The sequence below is a fragment of the Sphaerodactylus townsendi genome, linkage group LG12, assembly GCF_021028975.2.
Source record: "Sphaerodactylus townsendi isolate TG3544 linkage group LG12, MPM_Stown_v2.3, whole genome shotgun sequence".
Lineage (NCBI taxonomy): Eukaryota > Metazoa > Chordata > Lepidosauria > Squamata > Sphaerodactylidae > Sphaerodactylus > Sphaerodactylus townsendi.
The window spans coordinates 41,370,908-41,389,506 of NC_059436.1; the positions used below are offsets into that span (position 1 = coordinate 41,370,908).

Sequence of the window (18,599 nt, forward strand, 5' to 3'; positions counted from 1 at the left end):
AAGTAGCTCCCTTATCAACTGTTATAATAAAGAGGTAATGTGGTGGTTTTTTCTTTAGATTTTCATTTTGTGTTTTCCTACTTTTATAATAAGATTCTTTTAAAAATCGTCGTCTGCTCAGGATTGGCACCTTTTAGCCAGGCAGAGGTCTATGCTTAGGAAACACAAAATAAATCATTTTCCTTCTGTCAGAAAAAAAACTTAGGCACCAGAGGTTTTATAATTTTAAAAAGATGAAAAATGAATTCTTCATTCATAAGAACAAAAGAAGTTTGGCAGTGTACTAAATTTCAGGAAACATAAAGCCTGAAAATTAATGATGTTAATAACAACAAGCTGTTTCTGAATTTCTCTTCTTATTTGGTTACAATTTAGTTTCTTTCAGTTGTTACAATCTGGTAGTTGTATGTAGGTATACACATGTAAGTAAATGTGAAAGATTATTCAGTTTATAGTTTTCTTAATCAGAAAGACTTCTCGTTTACCCTCTGGTAAGTTGTCCAAAAACAGTTTCCCCTCACACAGATTTTCAAGACAATCCCTTAGCTAGATATGTCTTGCCCACACTTGCTTTCCAGAGCAGGAATTACTTCTATTCCTCAGAAGGTAAACTTCTTCTCTTTTCTCTTTAAAATAAGCTTTCCTGCTTAGCACCTGAGTATGGATTCCCTTCAGAGAATACAAACTAGCTACCTGTGTATGTCCATGTTTATTTACACCAGGGACTCTGTTCAGATTCCTTTGACTATGCTGTCCCTCAGAGTAATATTTAAATTACCAGAGAACAGCACTCTTTCCACATATCCATTCACTAGCTCACTCTGAACAGAACCCCCCTCAAAATCTCTACACACCAACTCAAGAACTCTCCTTTCAGCCAGCCAATCATATGCAGTCCTTGTTTAACTCCTTGTATGCTGCATTTCAACTGCAGAAAATATGGCAAAGTATTGGAATTTGTCACAGGCGGTATCAGTTTGTACTTTTGCTTTCATTTAAAAATATAGATTTGGCCAGCAGTGTAGTTTAATAAAATGGTGCCTGTGTGCCCCCCCCCTCCACACCTGCATCTTGGACCCAAGGAGGGGTGCATTTGAGCGGTGGCACACGGAGCTCTCCTCACCCCCCAGTCTCCATTTGGAGATCGAGAGTGGGGCCAGCTAGGCTCACCCCCCCATCTCCATGGGGAGGTTGGAGGCAACAGAGGCCGGTTTGAGCCTTGCCACAACCAGGCTTTGATCAAACTATAAGCTGCAAGCTGGAAGCCTCCGGTCAGATGGAGCTTGAGGGGTGGAGCCAACAGTATAAAACTAAAGGCTCGAAAGCCCCCAAGGTCAGGCTCAAACAGACTCCTGCCACCTCCAACCACTACATGTGGATTGGGGATGTCTGAGCTGACTAGCCTCACTCTCAACTTCTTTGTAAAGATGGGGGGTGGGGGTGGGATGAGCAATGCTGGCCCTGCTCCTGATCTCCATGTAGAGACTGGAGCTGGAGCAAGCCCCCCTCACCAGCACTCAGCTGGGATGGGGTACAGTTACAAGGGGGCTGCCCTGCTGTGTGCCCCTGGGAAGTGATGCCTGGAACTCACCCTCCCCCCACCCCCAACTGCACCACTGGATCCAGCCCTGAGTGAGATAACTTAGGCTAAAAGTTCGACTGGCCCAAGGTCACTCACTGAGTTTCATGGCAGAGAAGGGATTTGAATGTGTGTATCCATGGTCTTAGTACAACATTCTAACAACCACACCATGTTGACTCTTGTACTTACTAAAAGGTCTTGCTAGAAATGACACTAAGAATCACTGGGAACTTTATGGTTTTCCCATGGTGTTTCCAGTGATTCCTAGAGCTACCCTTCCAGCATATATACAAGGCTGCATCTATCAACACTGCACCTCATGCCCTCATGCCAATTACAAGGCACTGCAACAGAGGTACTGCCTGCCCTTTAAAAAAAGACACAGAGGAAGCTGAAGCACATCATGCTCGATTGTGTGGCATGGAAAGTTAGTTGGAAGAGTTACAAAAGAAACTCCTGGTATATTGGCACCCCACAGGTTCCACCTTAGGGACAAGCCTATATTCTTACTCTAACACCTGCAACCACAAAGAGAATACCTTGCTTGATATAAGCTGTGAGGTGACCTGTCTCTATGTGCCTCCTGGCAGTCAGGAACTCAGAAGCTGCACATGGGTGACCCTAAGTGACCCCTACAAGCAAACTGATAAGGGGTGACAGCTTTAAAGGAAACTGAACCAGCAACCAAGCAAAGTGGTGAGGACAGCAGGCAATCAAAATGCTGGACATCTCGGCATCGCTGGGGAAAACTGTTACTGATCTAAGAGGGAAAAGAAGACACTCCGAGTTGAAGGAGAGAGAGATGAATTATACAGAAGCTGTATCTTCTTCTCCCATACAAATGACTATCTGGCTTATCAGAGAAGGTAAACTACAAAGTGGCTATGAGAACTCCACGGAGATCAGACAGCAGCACTGTTTCCTGTTCCTCGTAATCTTGCAAAGAGGAGCACAATTAGATATAACCACATATCCCAATTGCAGTCCTGTTCTCATCCTGAATTTCATTCTGTGCTGTTTTCACTCCATCTTCCGTTGGGTAACTAATGAAATTAATTCCAGTATCAGAGAACATAGAATTTGCCACCGCTTTCATTTTTTGTCTTATTTTTTTCTTTATCAGTGCAAATATTCCTAAAACCTTGCAAAAAAACCCCAACCTTGATATAACTGTTGTCCTAAGTTTCTTGTTTGCATGTTGTTTTAATGACGTACACATCTGCTCCTGTGCTCTGGTAAAAGCAGAATCTCTATGCAACTGTATATTTGGTCCTCTTGGAATTGCATTCTTAGAGTATTTTGTTAATGTGCCTCTACATATTAACGCAGAGGGAGAAAATGCTGCAAATGAGTTGGAGGGGCTGAAAGCTGCCTGTCAGATTCCCCACTCAGACAATAAATCACTTGATTGGTTCAAGGCTTTTATTGCAGACATGTCAGGAACATAGAAAGAGATTTCTGGCTAAAAGCATGCCAGATTCTTGATAATATGAGTGTAAGATCTCCACACCCCACACCCCCACACACGAGAAGTAAACAGTTCGTATTGTCTGGCCTGGAGTCTCTTCCCAGCCGCAGAATTCTAAGGCCACAGCTAGAAGTGATAACACTGCACCTGCAAAAGCGAAAGCAAATCCATCCCCCAACGAACATGCACATGCACAGAGCTCCATATAAATTCCAGAAATAAAGACTGAAATAATTCAGAAACAAAGAATAGAGATTCCTAGTAGAATAGAGATTCCTAGTAGAAATTTGGACAGACAGTGTTCTGAAAAGATACATATTAAAAATTGAGCTGCACGGGAAAGATAGCCATCCTGTATGTGCAGAAGGTGTAGAAAATCACGTGCACTAGCCCCAAATCCTGTGCTCACCACAAGGTAGGCACAAAACCTTCTCTTGTTCAAAGCATATGTGTACAAACCTCATAGGAACATTGGAAAAACTGTATTTCCAGTAATGGAGACACAGATTTTGCATATCCAGGTTACCAGTAAATGTTAAAGACAGGACTAGAAAGCCAGTGCTCTCTCTCTAGCACGCTACCATGTACACACATCTGTGGCATGTACAGAGAAATCAATTTGTTTGGAATTGCTGACTGGAGCCATCTTCCAATATGGTGTGCACATATTTGCTGTTGCACATCATGCTGTAGGAGCTCGAGAATTATTACCAATGATTCTGAATTCTCATCTTTGTTGTTTAGATCACAAATCCTCCCCTTTCAATTCTGTTCCATCAAACCTGTGATCCATCCCCCCCCCCCCCGCTTTCAAGCACTGGCTGTTTCTTGCAAAACACACTCATTTCAGTATTGCTAGAGCAGCAACAAACCGGCAATATTCAGATATTATAAATGAGATGAATCAGGACATGATTTGACTCCATCAAGGAAGCCACGGCCTTTAGTTTGCAAGAGCTGAGCAAGGCTGTAATGATGTTGTGAAGGTCATTAACTTGACTTGTGGGCACACCGCATGCACACGGGTTGGATCCAACCAACTTTTCCACTGGTGAAAAAGGGAGGGGGCGGCCTCCTTTGAGAATCACCCAAAAGTCTGCGCTGGGGATTATGGGACCTGCATGTGCAGTGGGAGCAGGAAAGAAAAGAGGCGAAACAGAATGAAAAAGCTGGCTTGATCCGACCTTATATGTATCAATACTATATATGCTGCACACTTAAAAAGTTCCAGGATGCACACAAAATATAAACTTATCTACAAAGCCAACAGCGAGAACTGGAAAACAGAGACCATAAATGAAGACCATAAAGAAATGAAATAGGGAACATTCACTTGCTCCTGTTGTTTGAAGAAGGGGTGGGGGAAATAACTGCTCTCGATTCATTCTTTCAAACAATTCATACAACGTCCGTCATGGACGCTGCCTCCCTTTCATATTTCTTACAAACATTTACTTTGCTGAATCTGGGCTCCGAGAATGAGCAAGCACATTTCCATTCATCTCTGGAGAGTAATTAAAAGCAACAAATCCCGCTCGTTACATCACGAACCTAAAGTAACTAAAATTCCAAACGCTCTGCCAAACGCACAAGGACTATAATTCCCCGCCGGGACGGCGAACACTTTAATTGCATTTTCCAGTCAAGCAATACCAAAAGCTCTTGAGAGGAGGCCCAAAGATGCTCCGATTTCCATTAAAATTCAGGCTAAGCACAGTTACGTCTGACAGGCGAGGCAGAAAAACATCCTGCTTAAATACTACAGGGTCTGGCTTATTGACAAACCGGGGCTGCAGACAGCCGCCAAGACACTCCGAGGAATCAGATAACTACACAAGTGAATTTGCTTCTGCTTAGACCGGGGACCAATTATCTCAGCAAAATATATGGCAGAGTTATGAAAGGCATTCCTGGAGATTCTCAATCACGGAGAGAGAAAGAACTTGCCTTGCGAGGCTGGAGAGCAAAGTACATTAATCCCATATTAATTAGGGGGTTTAGAGGCAAGTTAATTACGGAACATCGTCAGACACCCCAGTACATCTCCTCAGAGGTTGTTCTATGAATGCTTTGTAATACTATAGCAATGCTATTATTTTTAATTCAGCTCTGATCTGGGGTAGCTTGTTCTTGTCAGATCCCGGAAGCTAAACAGGGTCAGTCTGACCAGATGGGATGATGTCACTTCACGTTTACTAGGCACTTTGTTTTCGGGGCGGTTTGAACAGTAAATCAGGTTAGGGAGGAAAAGTGTTCTTTGTTCATCCAAGCACACACAATGAAGAGAAGTCTACTGAGGTGCAATTTTGCAGCGTTTATACAATGCCGCGACAAGACCAAGCATACATTATTTTCCAAGATCTCACTGGGCCAGTAAACGTGCGAGGTACTGCCCAGTACATTCAAACGTAAAACATGCTGTACTTATATGACACAAACAACCTGATACATATTAATTAATTCATGCTGCTGATGCAGTCAACATTTAACAGGGTCATTGTACAGGGTTTTAAAAAATCATATAAGACTGCCATTTGATGCAGAACTACTCCATTCTAAACTCACTGATTCCGAGCAGTTTAAGACTGCAGTCACTTCATATTAGAGGCAAAGTTACTCCAGTGTACACTCACAAACACATAAACAGTCCTATCCAAACGGTGGGGCATCTGGCCATGACATCACAATCACCGCCACCCTGTCATTCTCAAGAAGGCTTTCCAGCAGCATGGGGAGTCAAAAAGGCAATCCCTCCCCACCCCCCGCTGCTGGAAAGCCCTCCATAAGGCTCCCAGGGACTTAACATCCATGTGCGAATGCTCTTTGCGGACTTTAGTTCCGCATTTAATACAATCTCGCCACAAAGACTGGTGACAAAACTTGTGGATCTTGGACTCTCACATTCAATCTGTTTGTGGATTAGGGACTTCTTGTCTGGACGTTCCCAGAGGGTTAGACTGGGAAATCGGGTTTCCTCAGTTCTTACTCTAAATATGGGAACGCCACAGGGCTGTGTGTTGAGTCCTTTACTGTTCACCCTTTATACATATGACTGTACTCCTGTCTATCATAGTAACACCATTATCAAATTTGCTGATGACACAACGGTGGTGGGGCTCATCTCTGGAGGGGATGAGTCTGCCTATCGGAATGAAGTGGACCGACTGCTCTCATGGTGCAGGGAAAATAATCTGGTTCTTAACACTAACAAGACAAAGGAGCTCATAGTGGACTATAGAAGGAATAGCTCAGAAATTCAGCCCTTGACTATAAATGGAGATCAAGTGGAGCGGGTGGCTAGTTTTAAATTTCTGGGCGTTATGATTAAAGAGGACTTGACCTGGGGCATACAGACTGTCACAGTGGTTAAGAAAGCCCAGCAAAGACTGTACTTTCTGAGACTTTTAAGGAAGCAACAACTAGATGGAAAACTTCTGGTGTCCTTTTACCGCTGTGCTATAGAGAGTGTCCTAACCTACTGCATCTGTATATGGTTCTCCAGTTGCACAGTGGCGAATAGGAAGGCGCTCCAAAGGGTGATCACTACTGCACAAAGGATTATCGGCTGCCCTCTTCCCTCCTTGGAAGAAATCTATAATTCCCGAAGCCTAAATGAAGCCCAAAATATTCTGAGGGACCCGTCTCATCCAGCACACTCTCTTTTTAAACTGTTACCATCTGGCAGACGATACAGGGCCCTCAGAACTAGGACAAAGAGGCTTAGAGACAGCTTCTACTCTAGAGCTGTGGCTATGCTAAACTCCGCTGCTTCATATTGATGTATTTGGGGCTGTGTAGGGATGGGTGGAGGAAGGGGAAAGTGAGGATGATGTATGAGTCTGAAATTGTGTGCATCGAGGAATGCTGCTGTAAATTTCGTTGTGCGTGCACAATGACAATAAAATGCTTATGCTTATGCTTATGCTTATGCTTATGCTTAAAAGTGCAGGAGCAGGGCAGCAACATGTGTGGCAGCAAAACAGGAGTGCAAGCTGACAGGCTGGGTCCAGCTTCGTCCCTGTTGCTGTTCCAGGAGAGCAGAGGTCTCAGTTGGCCTTCTGAGGCTGTGCTAGGCCTCTTGCTGAGGGCCTGGGCTTCTGGTGTGGTGTCCGGATGTGGCTTGGCCCATCTTCCAGGCCTCTTCTGCTGCTGTGTGGCCTTTGGAGCCCTGGGAGCAACAGGCCCAAGGCAGGGCTCCTCCCTGATGGCAGCCTCACAACATTGGATCTGTCTGTCACTGCCATTTGCCACTCTGGAGCAGCAGTGGCGTAGGAGGTTAAGAGCTCATGTATCTAATCTGGACGAACCGGGTTTGATTCCCAGCTCTGCCACCTGAGCTGTGGAGGCTTATCTGGGGAATTCAGATTAGCCTGTGCACTCCCACACATGCCAGCTGGGTGACCTTGGGCTAGTCACAGCTTCTCGGAGCTCTCTCAGCCCCACCTACCTCACAGGGTGTTTGTTGTGAGGGGGGAAGGGCAAGGAGAATGTAAGCCCCTTTGAGTCTCCTACAGGAGAGAAAGGGGGGGGATATAAATCCAAACTCTTCCTCTTCTTCTTCTGTGTACTCCCGGGGAATTCTACGCATTTAGAAGAGAATGCCATGATCACTAAAAGTCAACATGGGTTTCTCAAAAACAACTCATGCCAGACTAATCATACCTCTTTTTTTTATATAAAGTGACAAGCTTGGTAGATGAAGGGAATGCTGTGGATGTAGCACACTTTCATTTCAGTGAGGCCTTTGACAAGGTGACCCATGATATTCTTACCAAAAAAAAAGCTAATAAAATGTGGGCTAGATGATGCTACTATTAGATGGAGTTGTAATTGGTTTACCTGACCCAACCCAAAGGGTGCTCACCAGTGGCTCATCTTTGTCCTGGAGAGAAGTGACTAGTGGAATGCCACAGGATTCTGTCCTGGGCCCAGTGAAATTTAATATATATTTTTTAATCAATGACTTGGATAATGGAATAAAGAGCATGCTAATCAAACTGGTGGATGACACCAACTTAGGAGAGGTAGCTAATATTCCAGAGGACAGGGTCAGAATTTAAAATGACATGGACAGACTAGAGAGCTGGGTCAAAACTAACAAAATTAATTTTAACAGAGATAAATGTAAGATACTACATTTAGGTAGTAAAAAATGAATTGCACAGATACAGGATGGCTGACACCTCGCTTGACAACAGTACATGTCAATGGGATCTGGGAGTTTGAGTAGACCACAAACTGAACATGAGTCAGCCGTGTGATGTGACAGCCAAAAAAGCCAGTGCAAATCTGGGCTGCATCAATAAAAGTATAGCATCTGGATCAAGGGAAGAAAGCAAGGCAAGAAACCATTCACCTGCTCCAGCACAGGAGGGATGGAAACCAGCTTGTGAAACTGGAGATAGCAGAGATCTCGAGTCCTCCTGACTGCAAATATTCATGGGGCCTGGAGCAAGGCTTGGCTGAGGAGAGGCTCAGTTCAGCCTCTGGGGGCCCTTAAAAGGGTGATGCTGGAGCAGGTGAGTGGTTTCTTGCATTGCTTTCTTCGCCATGGTTATTCATTTGAGGAGGGTAAATACAGCCCCAATCCCTTCCTCCTCATCTTGCAAATGGGCTTGTAAGTTTGACATTTCTAGCTGGAGGCAAGAAGCTGAACCAGCCTCCAGGGCTGCAGGGGCACCCGGTCCTTTCCTCCCCAGCTGGGGAAGACAGGACTGGGGAGGCAAGACTCTCCCCACCTCCACCTGTCAGAGCCCCCACCTGCCACCTGAGCTGCGAAAGGCAGGACTGGGAGCTCCGGTGGCCGGCTCAGCTTTGCTCCTCCGGCTGGAGATTACCCCATGCCCCTAGGGCTTTATGCCTCTGCTATTACCAGGAGGGCCTTCTGGAGCCACCTTGAAAGTCTGGTGCCTCTATCTTCAAAAATGTGCAGCTTGCTTACACACTCAGAAATTCCCCATTGACTACAATGGAGCCAAGGCACTGCAGAACAGAGAATCTGGGCAAATTTCTTCGGTTGCCTGCCAGGGGTGCATTTTTAAAGCTATTGGCACCAAAATTTAAGGGTCTCATCCAGGGACTGTCCTGAGGATACGACTCGAGTTTGGTGAAGTTTGGTTTTGGGGGGCAAGGTTATGAACCCTAAAAGGGGTAGTCCCAATCTCCTGTCAGCTCCCATTGGAAACAATGGGGGATGGGGGCACCCTCGTTGGGGGTCCATAACTTTGGACCCTGTGAACCAAACTTAACCAAACTTGGGTGACCTCATCAGGACAGTCTCCAGATAAGACCCTGATATTTTGGTGCCTCTAGCTTTAAAACTGCACCCTTGCAGACCGAAATGTGAAAGAACTTCAAAAATACCCCCAAAAGCTTGAATGCCTTGCATTCGGATTCGCGAATATTCAGGCAGGATATTATTCGGGCTGATCTTGACCCGAATATGTCCGAATGCACCCAGATTCGAGCCAAAATCTGGCATTCGGTGCACCAAAATCTCCAGGCCTCGTCTTGATGGGAAAGAAGCATGTGGCATAAGAGAACAAGCTATGACCTGAAAGGGCTCTAGTTCAAATCTAGGTAATGGCCCTACCAACTCATCGTACTAACAATATCAGCCTACCCTGGAAGGCTGTTGCAGCAGTGGCAGCTTGATAATGCTTCTAAAGTATTTTGAACAATGAAAACACAATATAGTGACAAAGAAATATCATGTCTAAAGCAGGGCTAGAGAGTCTATTTTGCCATGAAAACAGAGGATCAAGGGGAGGGAAGTTAAACCCTGTTCCCCTCCTTGCCTTTCTTCATAGGGCTCTGTTTCTTCCACTGTTTTCTTACAACTCGGCTCACTTCTGTTATCAGTGCTACCCGGGGAATAAAACAAAGGAGCACAGTGAGATGCAGAACCCGGGAAACAGGGTGGAGGGAGGAGCACAGTTTAGTCGCCCTCACCTCTATCCTCCATCTTTAGTAAAACAGCAACAACAACATCACAGGTCCCACGAATGGGTAAATACATTAATAAACACATGTGGATTCCTTCTGTTGCATAGAGTTTTGCCCTTAGAATGACATGAATCTAGGCAGACATCCTGCCCATCTTCAGAAGGAGGGGAGATAATGTGTCCTAATTACATTTTTATAATCCGTTTATTTCTATTAGCTGCAAAATGATAATAGGTATCATCTAATACCATTTAATCCTGAGATGTCCAAATGTAAACCCTGCCCTAATTGGTAAATGTTAAAAACTAGGTCATGTATTAGTGAGAACTGAATGGTCCAGTTTGTCTTGGACAACTGTCACGGACTACATTCCACTGTTATGAGGCATCATCTAATGATCCCCTGCAATCTTCTAAGCACATTGAGCACAAGCACTGACGATGCTCGAACACAAAAATAGCAGCATGGACACAAAATATCTGTGATTTGATTTAGAACAACTTTAAGGTTCGATAAAAAGCAAACATTTTTCTGATTTTTCGAGGGTATTGCTCAAAGCTGAAAACCAAACTGCTGTTTGACTAGAGGAATGACCCAACTTTCAACCTGCTTTAATCTATTAATTTCGTTCCTTCAGGTTCTTTAGTTTTTCCAGCATAGTCTCAAAACGATTGTCTGGGGGCTAAGATTTGACGAAGAGGTTCGAACATCCCTGTCAGACATTCTGACCTTGAATCGCGCCACTAAGCTATTCAGCATCGAGTGTGCATATGCATATAGATTAACCAGCTAAGGATGTTGGGAAATTTCTTAAGACTTAACACACAATGCAAAAATGTCCCAGTTCTTCCAATGGTGATCATGGTGTGATGGACTGGAAGGAAAATGTAATTTTAAAATGCAATTCTAACAAAAGAAACTTACTGTTTACCTGTAGGGTTCAGCAGGAGAGGCTTAGGAATGGTGGCGCTTCCTGGTTTGCTATGGCCTCCTGCACTCAGACTGAGCAAATAACAGTACGATGCTTGGGGAGAAGGAGGATATCTTCCTGTCACAGACATCCTAGAGGGCTTTTGGTGGGAATGCTTGCTGCTGTTAAGACCTGTCTGTCTTAACTGAGAGAAAACTAAACTTTGAGGGGAGTTGATCAGCCCAGGGTGATTGACTGATTCTATTGGTATCAGCCTGAGTGCTGAATTTAAGCCGTCATACACAAACACGGTATGGAATATGGAATATTTTTCAGAGTTTTGGGGGTTTTTTTGGGGGGGTGTTCATGTAGGGATGAGCCAGCTTAACCCAGCAGAGCCTCAGACAGAGCGCAGGAATGCCTGTGCCATCTGTTGCCCTTTGGGCAAGTGAGCTCACCTGTCACAAGACCTCCATGACTCACAGGTCACAAGATGCCTGAGTCATGGGTCACAAGATGCCCCAGACAAAGGGTCACAAGACCCAGGTGTGGAATTGACCCAGACGGAGACGTTTCTTCCTACACGTACACTGCCCCCACAGGCCATGAGCTGTACAATATTCTCCCGCTTGCCCGCCCCCTTTGGAAACCCTAATAAAAGGTGCCAGGGACCAGCACACGGCAGAGTAGCCAGATCCACGGATCACGCTTCCTGCCACTGGCTCTCTCCACCGGATGATATCACTGCGTCTCGCCTCTTCCTTGAGACCCTCGCGGGCCGACTTCAGGTTCACCCAAAAAAGCATTGATAAAACAGAGCTGAAAAATTGTATCCTGAAAAAATACTGAATATTTTCAGCATTTTCGAGGCCCATTTGGTCCACTGCCCTGGTTCTGGTTCAAGTTTACTGAATGCTCACTGCTACTGTCCAGTCCATTGCTTAACATGCTAATTTTCTACATGCAAGAAATTAATTTTTTTTTTGCTGCACTGAAATCTTTACACATGAATCTCAAGATGCCAGTTCAGTAGCACCCTGGAAACCAACAAGATTTCAAGGGTATAAACTTTCAAGAGCTTTATAAGAACATAAGAACATAAGAACAAGCCAGCTGGATCAGACCAAAGTCCATCTAGTCCAGCTCTCTGCTATTCGCAGTGGCCCACCAGGTGCCTTTGGGAGCTCACATGTAGGATGTGAACGCAATGGCCTCCTGCGGCTGTTGCTCCCGATCACCTGGTCTGTTAAGGCATTTGCAATCTCAGATCAAGGAGGATCAAGATTGGTAGCCATAAATTGACTTCTCCTCCATAAACCTGTCCAAGCCCCTTTTAAAGCTATCCAGGTTAGTGGCCATCACCACCTCCTGTGGCAGCATATTCCAAACACCAGTCACACGTTGTGTGAAGAAGTGTTTCCTTTTATTAGTTCTAATTCTTCCCCCCAGCATGTTCAATGTATGCCCCCTGGTTCTAGTATTGTGAGAAAGAGAGAAAAATTTCTCTCTGTCCACATTTTCTACCCCATGCATAATTTTGTAGACTTCAATCATATCCCCCCTCAGCCGCCTCCTCTCCAAACTAAAGAGTCCCAAACGCTGCAGCTTCTATTTATGTGTTGAACGTTTATACCCTGGAAACCTTGTTGGTCTTGAGGGTATACCAGGACTCAGATCTTGCTCTTCCACTGCCAACCAACACAGCTAACATACTGAAACATACAAACATGTCTCTCATCTTTGAGTCTGCCCTGCTCTGTTTCCAGCGTGATTCCCTTGGCAGGATCTGAAAGCTCAGTCTTCAGCCGTGCCACTGGAATGCAATTGAGGGACACATTACTGACATTTACAGAGCCTTTCCTCTGGATTTACCAAGCCAATAAAAGCAAACAAATCAATGAGAACTAGCTCACGAATGTACTGTTATGAAGCATCTCGAATGGATGGAAATTTGAAAAGGGAGTATTAAATGTTCTCCTGAGTCCCAATCAAAGTCCATTCATTCTTAAGGAAGGATTGATACTCTGGGTATCAAAGAACGAGGAAAGAGAGGAGCTGTGGCTCAGCATGAAAACGTGGACTAGCGCGCAACGTGTTCTGTGAATGTGGCTGCTGTTGCCGTGGTGTCTTCATCCACTTGCTGGAGCTGCTGCTGTCTACCACCACCCGATTCGCTTTAATATTTTTGACCCATTGAACATTGGTGATACTGACTCTTTCAATTTATTGGAACGCAATATGAATGTTACAGGTTTCTTGCCTTATGTGCAATGTTGATGAGATCTTATACAATGTTCATGAGAATTTGTTACTAAGTACTGTCCCATGACGCTTCTTAGGTTGCCTAAGTGCCCTCATTGTAAGTTTTGTTATTACATTTATATCCAGTTGCATATTACTTATAATATAATCACAATATATCTGTATGAATGATGCATGACTTATCTATTGACTTTATACTCGAATTAATGGCATATACCAATTAGTTCATTGCCTTGTGTTACTATATATACAGTCCATGCTTCTTAGACTTGGCTAGCCTCAGATTTTCTAGTATTGGTTTGACTGTATATATTTGCTGATCTGTTTTACATGCAGAAGGTTCCAGGTTCAGTCTCTGGCATGTCTAGTTAAAGGAGCACAGATGTCAGGAGTTAGGGGAGGGCTTTCTTTTCCTGAGGCCCTGAAGAGCAGCTGCCAGTCAGAGTAGGCAACACTAAACTACACAGACCAAGATTTGTCTCAATGCTTTGCATATAAAAAAAATCTTAGGCTCATAGTACCGTTCTAAACAGATTTACGCACTCTGCAGACCTGTTCAGGATTGCAACCCTGCTAGAGCTGGTATTCTCTCACACACCTTCCTGCTGCTGCTGCAATAGGAGAACAGAGAAGCTTGTTATTTCCAAGCATTCTCAGTTCTTTTTATGTTGGGATGCCTATCAACATGAAATGTAGAGGTCGGTATTGTAAGCTTGTGTGAGTGAACTTCTTTTATTTAACTTGAAGCAACCAATATCATGGAGGGAGGGTGAGAGGGAAGGTGTCGATGGCAGTGGGTGGGAGAGGGAAGGTTGGTGTGAGTGGAGGGAAGATCTTTGGGGCAAAGCTGTGTTCATGGGCAAATTTCTGTGCTCTAGCAGCAAATTAAAAGTCATGCTAAGAGTGCTCTCTTGCCACAGAGAGAATGGAAAGGGAAAGTGGGGCTTCAGGAAATAGGTCTGTACAAGAAATCTTGCTGAGCAGGACATTCGGCCCCCTCACGCAGGAAGCACATTGTGTGCGATCGGCCACAGTAAAATCCAGCTCCAAAGTGCCTTGAAAGTGGACTGAAAGTGTCTTATTCAAACGTGAAAACACATAGATTGTTGACTGTTCTGAATGGATCACATTTTCACTTGTCCTCTGCAATAAAAAGAAACACACCTCCTCCTGGGAAACTGGAGCTGCTGGTTTCTCTTTGTAATAATGCTGTACTTGGGGCGGGGTGTGTGTGTGTGGTCCTGGGCATCATGCTGTCTGCAAACTGAATGACACTCTTCATGCCAAAGTGAACTTTCGCTCACAGATGCAGCTTCAGCCTCAATGCCAGCTCTAGCCTTTAAGGCACCACGAGGTTCTTTTGCAACTTTTGACTCACTTGAAAGAAACACTGATGAATTTATAAATAAAAAGGGAGGGGTAATCTTGGCAACCCCTTCTAGGAAATTTGCCTTGCTGAGAACAAGGATCATATTTTTCAATCAAAGGAACACAAGCTACATTCCTAAGGAGGAAAAGACAGCGGTACTTTGATGCTTTTAATATTTCAAGGGTTGGAAGAGTTGAAAGCTAACAAAAAGGCTTTCTTGCTCAACAGGATCAGAGAGGGAAATCTCCTAGGCACCAATAAGGCTGAGGCATCAGCATGCTCCGAGAATCCCTGCCAATTTGTTCATTGATGCAGAGTCCTTTAGAGCATCCTCAGCAGGTGGAGAACTGCTTTTGAGGAAGATGGGAGGGCGGGGGGAGAGATTGGTCAAGGATACAGCCCAAGGTAAATCATGTATATTTAATGCCAGAGTTTTCAAACAGGTTTAATACCATTCTCCTGCATTATAGGAATGATTGCAAATGGCTCATCCTGGCCGTCTCATTTCAGTGTGGCATTTCCCATGTGCAAATTGTTGTTGTAATTCTTTAGTTTTGTGTCCTTTTCCTGCTTCCCGGCTCCAAATTTTATCTTTAAAATGTATGCATTTTTCAGCATAATTTATGTGTTGGCAATTATACACATTAGCACTGTACAATAAAAGGACATACATTGTTCATATAAACGCTGCTTAAATTGTGTGATCCCTTTGACACATAAATGGCGCTACTAAAGCTCACAGTGGAAAGTGGAAAACTGACAGGGCCCTATGTTTGTGCGTGTTATGTGTGTATCTATAATACAAGTATTGTTTGGTCATCCTTACACAGCAGTAACACAAAAGCTGGCACATTTACAGGTTGTTTTGCCCTCTCTGCAAGCATTCAGCACAGCTGTGAAATAGAGCTGTTTGGGAAGCCAAGCAACACTGCCCATCTATCCACACTAAAGATGACTGTGGGAGCGGCTGTGATTTACCACAGGCAAATGCCAGATGTGCTGAATGCCCAGCCAGATGTGTTAAAAGCAGTGGTGAAGGACTGAGACTGCTCAGGAAACAGAGGAGCAGATTCCCTGAGTCTCGTCTGTTCCAGCTCTCTGTCAGGTTAACACCGCAACAGATACCCCAAAACTATGAAATGACCAAGCTGGAGAGGGAGGGGGTGGTAACAATAGACAAAACCTTGATGCCAGCATGGCGTAGTGGTTAAGAAAGGCAGATTCTAATCTGAATAACTGGGTTTTGTTTCCCTGCTCCTTCACATGAAGCCTGCTGAGCAATCCTGGGCCAGCCACAGTTCTCTCAGCCTCATTAAGTCCCTGTTAAGTCCCTTTCAGCCTCATTAAGTCCCTGTTGTTGTTGTTGGTGGTGGTGGTGGTGGCAGTGGGGGGGGGGGCGGAGGGAGGAAGGGAAGATGGTTATAAGCTGCTTTGAGACTGCTTGTGATGGAAAAAAGCAAGGTATAGACACCAAATATTATTCTTTTAGCTGAGAGGAGATGAAGCAGTGTGAAGCAGTGTGGTGTTCAGGTTAGAGTGCCAGACTATGCCTGGAGAGACCTGAGTTCACTGTTCAGTTGTGAACCTCATTGGGTGACCTTGGGCCTGTTTCATTCTCAGTTTCACCCACCCACACAGGATTCTTGTGAAGATGAAATCAAAGAGGGAGGAACAAGTGGAAGCTTGAATGCATGGCAGCCATAGCGAGGTATGATCCACTATCATCTCCCTTGCACTCATTCCTACACAGTTTAAGCATTTGCACAGGGCTAAGGGTTGCCCAAGCAACAAGAGAGTGCAAAGTTCCACTTAATAATTCTGCCCTTTTGCATGATGTCTAAGGCTGATTCCGCATGGGCCAAAAACAGCGGTGTGAAAATGGTGTGAAAACAGTATAAACCCTTTTACACTGTTTTAAACCCTTTTTCCCAGTGGTGGGATCCAAAATTTTTAATAACAGGTTCCGATGGTGGTGGGATTCAAACAGTGGCGCTGCCGCACACATGCACTTCTAGTCCCTATTGGGCAGGGAGGTTGCTTTAGTAACCCCTTCTCAGCACTCAGAAAAAATTAGTAACCACTTCTAGAGAAGTGGTGAGAGCTGGTTGGATCCCACCTCTGCTTTTACATCCTTTTCACACCGTTTTCACACCGCTGTTTTTGGCCCATGTGGAATCAGCCTCATGCAAAGTTCAGAATTCAGAAGACCAACCTTGCTAACCTTAAATGAACTTTTGTTTGGAAAGAGTTTCATTCTTTGGGAGCCACTAACAAAAAGGCCCTGTTACTGGTGGCAGCTCACCTAACCCCTGGGAGGAAGGTGGAGATGAAATAGGGTTTCAGATGATGACCTGTGCATGCAGGCAGGTTCATATAAGTGGGGTTAACAAATTCAAGCTTAGGTGACTTGTACCCAAGAATCATCTCTTTCTCATAGATAAAACAACAGAACGATTTTTTCTGTCCACGTACTACTTTCTTCAAAGCACTCACCTTCTTCTCATCTCCTTCTTGCAGCAGTTGGAGATGGCTTCTCTTCTCGCCATCCTTGCGTAGAGAACTGCTCTGGTGCTGGGGCAGACCTGCAGGTGGGGAAATGCTTCGTCCATGGGGATCCACCCAAGTGTAAATGTGATTGGTCACATAACCACCAGGGATGCGTCCAACCGAGTGGACAGAAAGATTCAGCTTCTTGGATCCTTTCAGTGCCTAGGAAAGAGGGAGAAGGACATTTACACAAAATGACATCTATGCACAAAATGTGAGCCAATTTTCAGGAGACTAAATGCTCATAAAATCCACTGCTCAGGCAAAGAGCACTAGCTTTGCCCGCTGACATACCCAACTTCAGTGTGTTGGAAACAGTCTGCTTTTGCTTGAGACCTGGGAGAACAGCTACCAAAGCAGATAAAAGTGAGCCATGCATACTGGTGATCTCCAGCTTGATGCAAGCGTTATGAGAGAAGCTGTCACTGAGAGGTAAAGCATTAGTTGTGTATGCAGAAGGTCACAGATGGGAATCTCTCATTGCTGGGTCTCATCAAGCAGGTAGTGGGAAAGACTTTCTTTTCTTGGCCTGAGGGTCAGTTCACATATGACAAAGTTCACATGGTGGACCCAGCAAGGATTTGAAGTCGGATATGCACCTGGAATTCTGGGCTGGAAACTCAATTCCCAGGTGCACACAAGACCAATCTAGAGTGGTACTCTGGTGCATGAGAAAAGGATGCATTTATCTGATTTTTACCTTGTTCTCCCCCACCACAGGAGGTTCAGAGCAGCTTCCAACATACAATAAAATTTACATCATATATAATAAAATGCATCCAGTGTATACAATAAAACTTATAACCCATATGACGCTTAACCAACTAAGGGTGGATCAATTTCAGGGCAGTCCCCCCAGCTCCATAACTGAACATACAACCCGAACAAGAAGAGGAGGAGACATGGGGAAGAAAAGGGGAGAGAAGCCCATCAAGATGAATGCAACCATGTAGCTGTCATCAACTATAGGCCTGGAAGAACAGATCCACCTTTGCAAGCCCTGCAAAACTGAGATATATGTCTCCAAGGGCTGTAGTCTCATTTGACAAAGTGTTCCACCAAGATGAAGTCAGGGCCGAAAAAGCCCTGGCCATAGTTGAGGACACTTTTTGGGTCCAGGATCACCTGTCAGTTGTTACTGGCAGAGAGCAATGCTCTCTGGGAGACATATTGGGAGAGGTGGTCTTGCAGACACACTAGTCCCAGACTGCTAAGGGCTTTAAACATTAAAACTAAAATCTGGAACTGTATGTGGTACTCCACCTGGAGCCTCCTTCCACCTGATGATTTCTCAACCTGCATGAGAAGGAGATTTAGCCTTCCTTCCACCCTGATGTTTTCTCAACCTGAAATGGCCCTGCAGAGTTGATATCCATCCTGTTGGAGAGACCAGAATGTAGCTCATCACATGAAAGTTTCCCCAACAGGCAAGAGCTGCTCAGTTCAGGTCAGGAAAACAGCTTGCGGAAGGAAGTCCCTTGTAGTTGTGTGCCTCAGACCCGTGTGTCTTGTCCTG

The 18,599-nt window shown here is 44.8% G+C and overlaps 1 protein-coding gene across 2 annotated transcripts in view; it reads right to left on the reverse strand.

Moving 5' to 3' along the window:
• The window catches only part of WHRN (whirlin), a 130,443-nt gene that overhangs the window by 65,618 nt on the left and 46,226 nt on the right, over nucleotides 1-18,599 (reverse strand). For both annotated transcript variants that reach the window (XM_048513475.1, XM_048513474.1), the window contains exon 2: nucleotides 17,030-17,245. In XM_048513475.1, coding sequence (XP_048369432.1) covers nucleotides 17,030-17,245 — 216 coding nt within the window. The remainder of the gene's footprint in view (nucleotides 1-17,029; nucleotides 17,246-18,599) is intronic.